This window comes from Bos indicus, chromosome 6 (genome assembly GCF_029378745.1).
Source record: "Bos indicus isolate NIAB-ARS_2022 breed Sahiwal x Tharparkar chromosome 6, NIAB-ARS_B.indTharparkar_mat_pri_1.0, whole genome shotgun sequence".
Lineage (NCBI taxonomy): Eukaryota > Metazoa > Chordata > Mammalia > Artiodactyla > Bovidae > Bos > Bos indicus.
This window is the reverse complement of record NC_091765.1, coordinates 71707071-71719455: the sequence shown is the minus strand read 5'-3', so window position 1 is coordinate 71719455 and position 12385 is coordinate 71707071. Positions and strand designations below refer to the sequence as shown.

The window sequence follows — 12385 nt, the reverse complement described above, 5'->3', positions numbered from 1 at the left end:
GGACACGACTGAGTGACTGAACTGAACTGAAGCAAGAAAGAGTGAGCAAATTAGGAATTTAAGTCAATAAGTCAAAAACAACAATGAGGTAAACCTCAGGAAAGCAAAGGAAGAATTATAAAATGGAAGATGAAATTAATTGATTATAAAATGGTAAAATACAAGAACTTGTAAATAGACCAAAAATCTGATTTTTTAATAAAATATGTAATACACTCTCCTAATTTTCCTAGCCTGATAATCAGTGAAAAAGAAAGAAGCCATAAATATACAAAAACACAAATGAAAAGAGAGAAATTAAAACAGATATAAAAGTAATGGGAATCATAAAAGTACTTTGCAAATCACTGTGGCTATCAGTTTGAAAACCTAGATAAAATGGAGGTTGTATAACAAATTAGCTGCTACCAAAATTGACCTCAGAAAAAAGAAAAAAAATCTAACTAGACTGATGACTTTGTGGGGGAAAAATTGAGAACATTATCTGGGAACTCTCCCCTCAAGGTACTAGGTCAATAAATTTTGGATTTCCCAGCTCAGAGAAGGAAGAAAAATTTCAAATACTTTTATGAAGTCAGCAAATACTAATACCAAAACCTTACAAAGTTAGTATAAGAAAGGAAACTGTAGGCCAATTTTATTTATAAATATCAATGCAAACATTAAAAAATACAGAAAATAGTATTCAGCAATATATTGAAAGAATTATATAATCCCATAACCTAGATAGCATATTGAAAAGCAGAGACATCACTTTGCCAACAAAGGTCCGTTTAGTCAAGATTATGGTTTTTCCAGTGGTCATGTATGGATGCGAGAGTTGGACTGTGAAGAAAGCTGAGCACCAAAGAATTGATGCTTTTGAACTGTGGTGTTGGAGAAGACTCTTGAGAGTCCCTTGGACTGCAAGGAGATCCAACCAGTCCATTCTAAAGGAGATCAGCCCTGGGTGTTCTTTGGAAGGAATGATGCTAAAGCTGAAACTCCAGTACTTTGGCCACCTCATGCAAAGAGTTGACTCATTGGAAAAGACTCTGATGCTGGAAGGGATTGGGGGCAGGAGGAGAAGGGGACGACAGAGGATGAGATGGCTGGATGGCATCACTGACTCGATGGACATGAGTTTGAGTGAACCCCGGGGGTTGGTGATGGACAGGGAGGCCTGGCGTGCTGCGATTCATGGGGTCACAAAGAGTTGTACATGACTGAGCGACTGAACTGAACTGAACTGAACTGAACTGAAGTTCATTGCATCAACTAAGATGGTTTAACATTAGGAAGTGCATGAAAATATTTTCACCTTTAAAATAAAAATTATGTAATCAATTCAGTACAGGTATACCTCCGTTTTATTGCACTTTGCTTTACTGCACCTCACAGATATATTTTTTACAATTTGAAGGTTTATGGCAACTCTGTGTAGAGCAAGTTTATCAGTGAATTTTTTTCCAATGGCATTTGCTTAATTCATGTGTTATGTCTCATTTTGGCAATTCTTATAATACTTCAAACCTTTTTCATCATCACTCTATTTTTTACAGTCCATGGGGTCGCAAAGAGTCGGACACAACTAAGCGACTTCACTTTCACTTTAACTTTTGATCCTACTATTGTAATTGTTTCGGGGGGTGCCATGATCCACATCCATGTAAGGTGGCAAAGTTAGTTGGTAAATGTTGTGTGTGTTCTGACTGCTCCACTGACCAGCGATTCCACTGCCACTCTCCCTCTTGTTGGGTTTCCCTATTCCCTGAGATACAATTCAGTTTCGAAGGAAGTGCTACTATGAATAAAATGCTGTCAAACAGCATTGTTTGCTACAGAGAAATTGTTCCTGAAAGGAAGAGTCAATCAATGTGGCAAACTTCATTGTTATTCTATTTTTAAAAAATGCCACAGCCACCACAGCCTTCAGTGACTACAGCAGCTATCAACATGGAGGCAAGACCCTCCACCAGCAAAGAGATTATGACTTGGTGAAGGCTCAGATAGTGTTAGCAATTTTTAGCAATAAAGTATTTTTAAATTGAGGTATGTGCATTGGGTTTTTTTGGACATGATGCTATTGCACACTTAACTATTGTACAGTATAAACATAACTTTTACATGCACCAGGAGACCAAAAAATTTGTGACTTTTTTCACTGAGATAGTCACTGGAACCGAACCTGCAGTGTCTCTGAGGTATGCCTATAGATACTTTGGTAAAGTGCCACATACATTTCTGATGTTTTCAAAGAAGATCCTATAGAAAGAAATTAGAAAAGAAATTAACAATATTTATATAATGGTTTCAAACAAAGTCAGTAGAAAGCTTGATAGTAAAACATTTTGGAGTATTTCTATTAACATCAGAAACAAAACAAGGATGCTCTGTCTCCTTTTATTTCATGTAGTTCTTAATGCCATAGCCAATTCAGTTAGACAAGAAAAAAAATAAAAGATACAAATATTGGAAAATTGAAGAAAAAATTTCATATGCTCATGGGACATACTTATGAACTTGAATCAACTATGTTTGGTATTAACTCATGTTTCGGCAAAGGCTTATGTTACATCAAGAATATGAGCAAACATTCCTAATTTTTACTTGTTTCAAGGAACTAGAACAAAGAGTTAATGAAAAAGAAATATCTTTTATAATATTACAAATGTTGAGACATTATAAAATGTGAACACAAAAATTTAATACTAAGTGGGAAAAGTGTCTGATTTTAACACCAAACTCAGTGTGAAAGTGAGTGAAGTTGCTCAGTCGTGTCCAACTCTTTGCGACCCCATGGACTGTAGGCTACCAGGCTCCTTCATCCATGGAATTTTCCAGGCAAGAGTACTGGAGTGGGTTGCCATTTCCTTCTCCAGGCGATCTTCCCAATCCAGGGATCGAATTCGGGTCTCCCGCATTGCAGGCAGACACTTTACCATCTGAGCCACCTGGGAAGCCCATTTATAGAAATCTCTATACTAAAGGAAGTATATATAGACTTGTATATGTATACATTCATATACCCATTTGTACTTAAACTTTTCTTTTCTTTTTAAACAGAACACCAGCTATATTCTGCAGAATCAACGCTATGGGATATAAAATGTACTGACTTTTTTCTTTTCTTCTGAAAAACAATCCTTGCTAAGTTTAACAAGTTTGAGAATCCCTGTGTTGTAAACATTCTTAGTAAAAGTTTGACTGAGATTGTAAATGTTTAATTTATTGAAAATTAAAGAAGCATCTTAAAATATTTTTTCTTAGTGTTTAATGATAAATCGTGTATAATAAAGCTGTAAATAATTATGTTCCCTAGATTCTTGAAGCTGTTGATGCTACTCATATACAATGCTCTTTAGTTATTTTTATGTAAGACACTTAGTAGAGTTGAGTTTTAAGGAGCTATTTTAATTTTTTCTGTTTGGATTTCATCAGCAACAAAATACCAGAGGCTAAAAAATACCAGAATGTCAAAAAGCTAGCAATCTTAGAATGTGCATGCCAACTAAAACTATTACTAGTTGGAGGATTTGGCCATGATTAATCCAATAGCCCAATATGCAAAATTTTATTTATACACCATAAAATAGTCTGATTGCTGCAAACATGTCAAGAGCCAGCTTTTTCTACCACTTAGTAGTATTAAGTTTATTTGTTTAAATTTTTTTATTGGAAAAAAGTTGATATACAATGTTGTGTTAGTTTCTACTGTACAGCAAAGTAAACCAGTTATACACATATACATATGGGAGAAGGCAATGGCACCCCACTCCAGTACTTTTACCTGGAAAATCCCATGGACAGGGGAGCCTGGTGGGCTGCAGTCCGTGGGGTGGCTAGAGTCGGACACGACTGAGCGACTTCACTTTCACTTTTCGCTGTCATGCATTGGAGAAGGAAATGGCAACCCACTCCAGTGTTCTTTCATGGAGAATCCCAGGGACGGGGAAGTCTGGTGGGCTGCTGTCTTACGGGGTCGCACAGAGTCGGACACGACTGAAGTGACTTAGCAGTAGCAGCACATATACATATATCCACTTTTGTAAAGATTCTTTTCCCATATAGGTTATTACAGAGTATTTTGTAGAGTTCTCTGTGCTATACAGTAGGTCCTTATTAGTTATCTAGTTGTTTCACCCTGCAGCATCTAAAAGGCAACCAGCCTCGTCCATTACCAGAAAGAATACACTCTTACTAGTAGAGAATCATGAACACAGTGGGTGAACTTTTTACATCAAATCAGTGTTTAGTGGGCACAACTAATGTCACGTGGATGTTGAGATTATCTCCCTTCAGTTTCCCTGGGTTTCCCCTTCTGATCTGGCCTCTTGGATAACTGTCTTCTCTACTGGCAGGTTGCTAACTGATTAGAGAAGCCTGGCTCTCTGTGTGGGTAGGATTAGGTCTTGCATTCTTCAGAGTATCTAATAAACTTTTGTCTTACTGATGATGACCACTGATTATAGCTTAAATTATGCCTTTTACTAACAGAGTCCCTGAATTTCACTTCTTGTCAATCCATGGGAAAAACATAAGAAAGAAGGAGCAGAAGAGAACAAAAAATATCTTCTTTAAAAAATGAATTGACTTGACAAGACAGGAACTTGAGACCCAGAGTGTTGCCAGAGCTGCTCTAGGTCTTTGCTCAAAACCTGCCAACCCCCACCTTTAGCAAGAGTTAATATAAATCTTTAAACTAAAGGCTCCAGAGATAATAAAGAAGCTACAAACAAAAACCAGATGCAACCAGCTGGGACCAAGATGTTCACAGATCTGACCTTCAAGAGACTCTGCATCTCATTATACATTGATTTTACCATATTATCATATTAAATGACACAACTTCTGATGGCCAAGACCTGACATTAAGAACCAAAAAGGATAAAAAAGAGTGGCACTCCGTACCCCAGAAGACTAATGCATATGCCTTCCCATCATTAGCCTCACTCCTCCTCCCTTTGTCATTACTCTTTAAAATTAAACCCCTCTCCTTATCTGAGCAAGATAAGGAGAGGGATTTAATCTGTGAACTTAGTCCCCTCTTCTCCATTCTTTGGCCACTGAACAAAGCTTATGCTCTATCTCAGCTTTGGCTTCTTTATTGGGCTGATGGAACTTGAAGGGATAAAGAAACCATCCCCCGCCAAGACAGAGAACCAGTGCCTGTCTAGGGCCTGAGCAGGGTCCATAGTACTTAACTTGCTAAGGAATGAGCTCTAAAGCCCCAAATGTACAGGGCAACCTGAGCTAGTGTTATGCACAGTAATTCAACTAGCCTGGATTTGGGAGGGTCAGAATAAGAAAGGGAGTTGATGGCTAATTCAAGCAGCTCCCAGGGCCTCTTGGAAATCTAGTGAAACTTAAGGCCACTTAATGTTTGGAGGTGCTCTCATGATAGTAAAAAGAAGAAGAGGAGGAGAGAAAGAAGGAGGGAGGAAGGCGGGAAAAAGAACGTGGAGAGGGGAGGAGGAGGCAGGGAATAAGAAAAAGAAGAAAATATAACAAAACACTTATGGGCCATTCAGTTCAGTTCAGTTTAGTCGCTCAGTCTTGTCCGACTCTTTGCAACCCATGAATCACAGCACACCAGGCCTCCCTGTCCATCACCAGCTCCCAGAGTTCACTCAAACCCATGTCCATCGAGTCGGTGATGCCATCCAGCCATCTCATCCTCTGTCGTCCCCTTCTTCTCCTGCCCCTAATCCCTCCCAACATCAGAGTCTTTTCCAATGAGTCAACTCTTCGCATGAGGTGGCCAAAGTATTGGAGTTTCAGCTTCAGCATCAGTCCTTCCAAAGAACACCCAGGGCTGATCTCCTTCAGAATGGACTGGTTGGATCTCCTTGCAGTCCAAGGGACTCTCAAGAGTCTTCTCCAACACCACAGTTCAAAAGCATCAATTCTTCGGCACTCAGCCTTCTTCACAGTCCAACTCTCACATCCATACATGACCACTGGAAAAACCATAGCCTTAACTAGATGAACCTTTGTTGGCAAAGTAATATCTCTGCTTTTCAATATACTATCTAGGTTGGTCATAACTTTCCTTCCAAGGAGTGAGCGTCTTTTAATTTCATGGCTGCAAGCACCATCTGGAGTGATTTTGGGGCCCCCAAAAATAAAGTCTGACACGGTTTCCACTGTTTCGCCATCTATTTCCCATGAAGTGATGGGACCAGATGCCATGATCTTAGTTTTCTGAATGTTGAGCTTTAAGCCAACTTTTTCACTCTCCTCTTTCACTTTCATCAAGAGGCTTTTGAGTTCCTCTTCACTTTCTGCCATAAGGGTGGTGTCATCTGCATATCTTATTAGGAGTGCAGAATTTGTATTAACTGGACACTACAGATGGAGTGGTCCAAAGCTGAGCCAGAGTTTAAAATTGTCACTAAAACCACTTTTTCTTCTTTTTCATATCTTTTCACATCTTTGTGATTATGGGTATAACCATGTTTGGCAATAGCATCTGTTTTTCTCATGTTCCTGGCAGCTCGCAGTTCCTTTCCTTAATTGAAACACCAAGGAACCAAACTATCTAGGTTTCCTACCTAAGGACTGAGCTTCCTGCCTAAAAGCAATGGATTTTTAAGATGGAGGAGAATCATTTGAGAATCTGATGAAAGCTCTCGTCCTGAAATACACCCCCCAAATGCACATATACAACAAAATTATGTGTGTATTGAGGGCTGGGGCTCAAGCCCTCAAGCGCTGAAGTCCATCCAAATATAAACTATGGGTCCCGGGTTAAGAACTCTGAAGGGTTTTTCTCCCCAAGATTTTCTTACTTCCCAGTGAAGACAGACAGGATTCAGGGATTGAAGGATGCCGGAGGCTCGGACACAACGCATTAATTTGGTGGTGGCGGAGAGAAGGATGGGAGGAACGCCAGCACCAGTATTTCGAACAGAAGAGGCACCTCGGGGCAAATGCCCAAGACCAGGTGCGTCAGGACCCAAAGCTAGGCCACGCCTCAGCGTTGCCTGGCAACAGAGCTGCGCCCGGCGCAGTGCGTCCTAGGCGTTTGTTCTCCCCGCTCCCTTCCTGCGGGGCGGTGGGAACCGCCAGGACCGCAGTGGGTTCCATTACCGCTTTGAAGAGACGTCGGAGCCAGAAGTCCCGGCCCGAAGTGAGGCGGAACACCATGCAGGTGGGAATATCGGACTCCGGAGACTTTGGGGCACCCTAAAGGCTTCCCCAGCGGTGTTCCTACAGGACCTTAGGTTCTAACATTTGTTCTCAGTAAGAGCTAAATTTTGCGTCCGTCTCTGTCAGGATTGAAAAGAAATGTAAATGAGTTCTAGGGGAACGCCGTTTTATCAAAATTTGAGAAAGACTTAAGGTTTGTCGCTGAAGGAAACCTTTCACATCTAAATTGTGGAAATCTTACTGCCGCACTATTTATGAGAAACAGACCATCAGTTTTAAGCCAAGTGTAATCCAATTTAAGTATTCTGCCCCACTACATTTTAAAAAGGTCAGAGAGGAGACACGAATAGTCGCATCTGTCTTAAGAAAGCCCAGGTGTCCCTGGAGTTTCTCCTACATGATCACGAAAACTCTGTTGCTGCTGCTGCTGCTGCTAAGTCGCTTCAGTCGTGTCCTACTCTGTGCGACTCCATAGACGGCAGCCCACCAGGCTCCCCCATCCCTGGGATTCTCCAAGCAAGAACACTGGAGTGGGTTGCCATTTCCTTCTCCAATGCATGAAAGTAAAAAGTGAAAGTGAAGTCGCTCAGTCGTGTCCGACTCCTAGCGACCCCATGGACTGCAGCCTACCAGGCTCCTCTGTTCATGGGATTTTCCAGCTAAGAGTACTGGAGTGGGGTGCCATTGCCTTCTCCTTCAGATATAACTCTGTCATGATAAATACCATAATACTATTATAATGTGGATTGTGGTGCCTTTTTCTATTTTGTTTATTATGATTTCATAGATGATTTCTTAAAGGCAAGGGAAGATCGGAATATAGAGCATTTACTATTAAATCCCTTTGCAACTAATTCCCAGATCAGTTAAGAACAGTCAGAGATATGAATAAAACCAAAAGTATGGAGGCTTCCCAAGGTAGCTCAGTGGTAAAGAAACCACCTGCCAATGTAGGAAATGCAGGTTTGATCCTTGGGTTGGGAACATAACCTGGAGAAGAAACCTGCTCCAGTATTCTTGTGTGGACAACCCCATAAACAGAGGAGCCTGGCAGGCTAGTCCATGGGGTGGCAAAAGAGTTGGATACAACTTAGCAACTAAACAACAACATTGTGATATCATGAATATCAAGAAAGTGTTTTAACAAGAAAAGAATGACAGCCTTTCCCAAATTCTGCTTAAGAGATCAAATATAATGAATATCCACTGAAAATGACAGCATGGAGCTCATAGCTGACCTTAGAATGGTTTTGAAAGGAGTATTGATGGTAGAAGCCAAATTTGGACTAGCATGTAGAGTGAATGGGAGATGGAAGTGATTATAGAATATATAGACAACTATCTTAAGAAGTTTGAGTAGGGAGGAAAAAAAAGAGATAGGGTGGTAGCGTGTGTGAAGTGCAGGGAGGGTTGTTTGTTTTTTTTTTTTAAAGATGACTGCTGGATTTTCTGATAATAATGAGCTTGGTTATTTGGATCAACTCCTCTGCTGAATATAAGTAAAACTACCTCTGATCCTTAAAAGCATCAGAGGTAACATGATAGAAAACGATGAGACCAAAATCAAAGGGAAAGTAGAAAAACAGGTGAATGGATTTCTAGAGCTTTAAAGCAGCTTTTAACCCCAAGGGCATCTTAACAATCTGCAGTTTGGTTCTGGGTATAATTACAGGGTGAGAAGGAACCCAAGAGTTTGGCCTGTGAAAGCATGGGCAACTAATAGGAGTATGAACCAGAGATAAACTCATGTCTAGGGGAATTCAAGGAACGTTGTCTTGATGCTTAGTGGAGCAGGGGATAAAAAGAAAAGCAATAAAACCTATCGCCAAGAAGTTGTGGCTCAAGACAGCTCTCACATAGATTTCAGCCTAAAGCATATTGTCTGGGTGATCCAAAAAACTTCAAACTGTGAATTTATTGTAAATTAGCAATATACTGTATTTCATGTACATGCCTGGAAGAAACAGCAAATCCTGTGGATAAAGCCATCTTTATCTTAGAATTCCTGCCTGTAAGTTCTCAAGGACATCAAGCAGAAGTCAGCCAAAAGTAACCATGCACACAAGGGAACAGGGTACTATGAACATAAACCAACAAAAGTAGAGTTGCAAAGACTTCAGGTATCTGAATGACCAGAAACAGGTTATGAAGCAACTATGCTTATTATGTTTAAAAAACAGAAGACAAAATTGAAATTTTCTTCAGAGAGCAGGAAACTGTAAAAAGTGACATTCAAATTTGATGAAGACATTTTTATACACTACAGTGAACGCTGTAATATCAAAGGAAATTAAGAAAATAATTCCATGTATAATTACATCAAAAATAATAAAATAAGAATAAACTGGAAACTACAAAACATTGCTGATAGGATTGGTGTCCTTCTAAGACGTGGAAGAGACACTAGAGCACGTTCTCTCTCTCTAACACACAGCAGGAAGGTTGTGTGAGTACACAATAAGAAGGCAGCATCCTGCAAGCCAGAAGAGTTCTCAGAAGTACCAACCCTGCTGGCACCTTGATTTTAGACTTCCAACCTCCAGAACTGTGAGAAAATAAATGTCTATTTAAATCACCTGATCTGTGATATGTTATGGCTTCCCACACAGACCAACACAGGCTGCTTTTGTGAAAAATCATGATTTCCCCCAGAGTAAGTGATGAGAGAGACTAAGGAAAAAGCAGCAGCAGTGCCTTTTGTGACTTAGTCTCAGAATTCAAATAGTATTGCTTCCATCATATTTTCAGTTTATTAGAAATAAGACCACAGGTTCAGCCTATACTCAATGGAAGTGGCATTAAGTTTCACTTCTCAAAAAAAGGAGTCTGAAAGAATTTGTGAACATACTTTAAAACCACAATAGATTAAAAAGATTAGATACAGATGAGGGCATTTTATAGTCATATGGCATGGGATGGCAGAAAACAACCATGTTAATAGGGGTTTTGGAAAGCAAAGTTCTGGGTTGGTAGAGTGGTGGGAGAATTATGTGGAAGTCTCAGAAAGAAAAGTAGCACAGAGGGATAATCTTTAAATTCTATGTGTAAGATTCACACAAATCCTTAACTGTCAGCTAAACTCCATATATAGGTAAGAGACCACAAGTTGCCTGGCAGAAAGCAGCCATTAGAAGATGAAAGAACTGAGCTGATCTAAGGTTTTGGGTGCTGCCCACTTCAGTTGAAAGAGGTTGATGTTTCAGTCCAGCCAAGTTAACTGCCTGCAAGTATGAAAATCAACATACTTCAGAGGAACATAAAAAAATCATGAATTTCTATGATGTATCATCCTCAATATCTAGTATACAATAAAAATTAGACCAGAAAAAAAAAAAATGAAAAGCCATATTCAAAATTAAAGCAACCAATGGAAGCAGATCCTTAGACTATCCAGAGGTTAATATTAGCAAACAAAGAATTTAAAGCAGCTATTATAAATATATTCAAGGATGTAAAGGAAATTTAATTAACAGATGGAGAATCTTAACAGAGAAATAGAAACAATAATAAAACAATCAAATGGAAATTCTTGAACTGAAAAGATCAACGACTTGAAATAAAAAATAACTGAATGGGCTTAATGGCAAACTGGAGGTGGCAGAAGACCCAGGGAACTTGGATTTATCAATATAAAGTGTCCAGTTTTAAGAACAGAAAAATAATAAAAGTGAATAAAGATTCAGTGAACTAAAGGGATATTGTTAAATGGATTAACAGTGTTGGAGAAGACTCTTGAGAGTCCCTTGGACTGCAAGGAGATCCAACCAGTCCATTCTGAAGGAGATCAGCCCTGGAATTTCTTTGGAAGGAATGATGCTAAAGCTGAAACTCCAGTACTTTGGCCACCTCATGGGAAGAGTTGACTCATTAGAAAAGATTCTGATGCTGGGAGGGATTGGGGGCAGGAGGAGAAGGGGACGACAGAGGATGAGATGGCTGGATGGTATCACTGACTCGATGGACGTGAGTCTGACTGAACTGCTGGAGTTGGTGATGGTCAGGGAGGCCTGGCGTGCTGCAGTTCATGGGGTCGCAAAGAGTTGGACATGACTGAGCAACTGAACTGAACTGAACTAGAATACATAGGTAACATGTATATATGTGTAGCATACTGTAAGGAATCGTAAGGCAGAGGAAGATGGGGTGGAGGGGTAGGGAAAAAATTAAGGAAATAATGGATAAAACTGTCCAAAATTTGAGGGAAGGCATAAACTAAAAATCTAAGAATTCAGGGAACTCCAAACAAGATAAATAAAAATAAAACTGCACCAAGCACACATAGACACCTTTCTGAAATCGAAAGATAAAATCTTGAAAACATCTAGAGAAAAGACATAATATTAAGATGTGTATATTATGTATGTATAGGAGAGCAGTAATATCATTATTAGCTGACTTCTCATCAGAAACATCAGAGGCCAGAAAGCCTTTCAGATGCTTTAAATGCTGGAGGGAAAGCTTTCAAGCTAAATTCTACATCCAGCTAAACTATCTATCAAAACACAGGGAAAAAATAAACATTTTCAGAAATATGAAAACTGAGAGTATTCATTTCCAGCAGACCTACACTGTAATGAATACTATAGGAAGTTTCTTTAGACTGAAAGGAAATTACATCAGGTGAAAAACTGTATCTAAAAGGGAGTGAAAAGTACCCTAGATGTATAAATAAAGTATTTATTTAGATAAATACTAAAAACCGAATATAATTTTATATTTAGATAAATACTAAAAACTGAATATATTTTTTCTTAATTTTCTTAAGAGACATAATTGTTTAAGGCAGAAATTGTAACATTATATTAAAGTGATTCAAACATGTTGTAGATGTTAATATATATAACAGTAATAAAGCGAAGGATAGGATAGTGGAAAATGGAACTATACTAAGCAAGATTCCCATATTTTATATAAAATAGTCCAATATTAACTTTAATAAGTTAAAGATAGGATTACAATGTCTAGAACAATTATATTAAAACAATAATAAAAAGATGTATACCTAAAAAGCTACTTGCAAAAAATTAAATTCTAAAAAACATTTAACCTAAAGAAGGCAGGAAGGGAACAGAGGAACAAAAAGCAAACAATACTAATTGAAAACAGGAAAACAGTGGCCCTATATCTAACATTAACATTTCTTATATTAAATGAAGGAAACATTTCAATTAAAAAGTAGAGATTATCAAAATAGTTGAAAAAGCAATATATAATGACATACTGCTAAGAGAGACACACTTTAAATACAAAGAAA

At 38.8% G+C, this 12385-nt stretch overlaps 2 protein-coding genes across 4 annotated transcripts in view; both read left to right on the top strand.

Moving 5' to 3' along the window:
- The window catches only part of NMU (neuromedin U), a 33509-nt gene extending 30270 nt beyond the window's left edge, over positions 1-3239 (top strand). For 2 of the 3 annotated variants that reach the window (XM_070791453.1, XM_070791452.1), the window contains one exon: positions 3046-3239. The gene's annotated coding sequence lies outside the window, so the exon portion shown is untranslated. Of the gene's footprint in view, positions 1-798; positions 1395-3045 lie in introns of those variants that run through there. The other variant, XM_019962140.2, reaches the window with a different exon arrangement.
- A 3658-nt stretch (positions 3240-6897) lies between these two features.
- Positions 6898-12385, top strand: part of PDCL2 (phosducin like 2) — a 34877-nt gene continuing 29389 nt past the window's right edge. Inside the window, exon 1 of the mRNA XM_019962779.2 lies at positions 6898-7132. Coding sequence (XP_019818338.1) covers positions 7127-7132 — 6 coding nt within the window. The 5' untranslated portion in view covers positions 6898-7126. The remainder of the gene's footprint in view (positions 7133-12385) is intronic.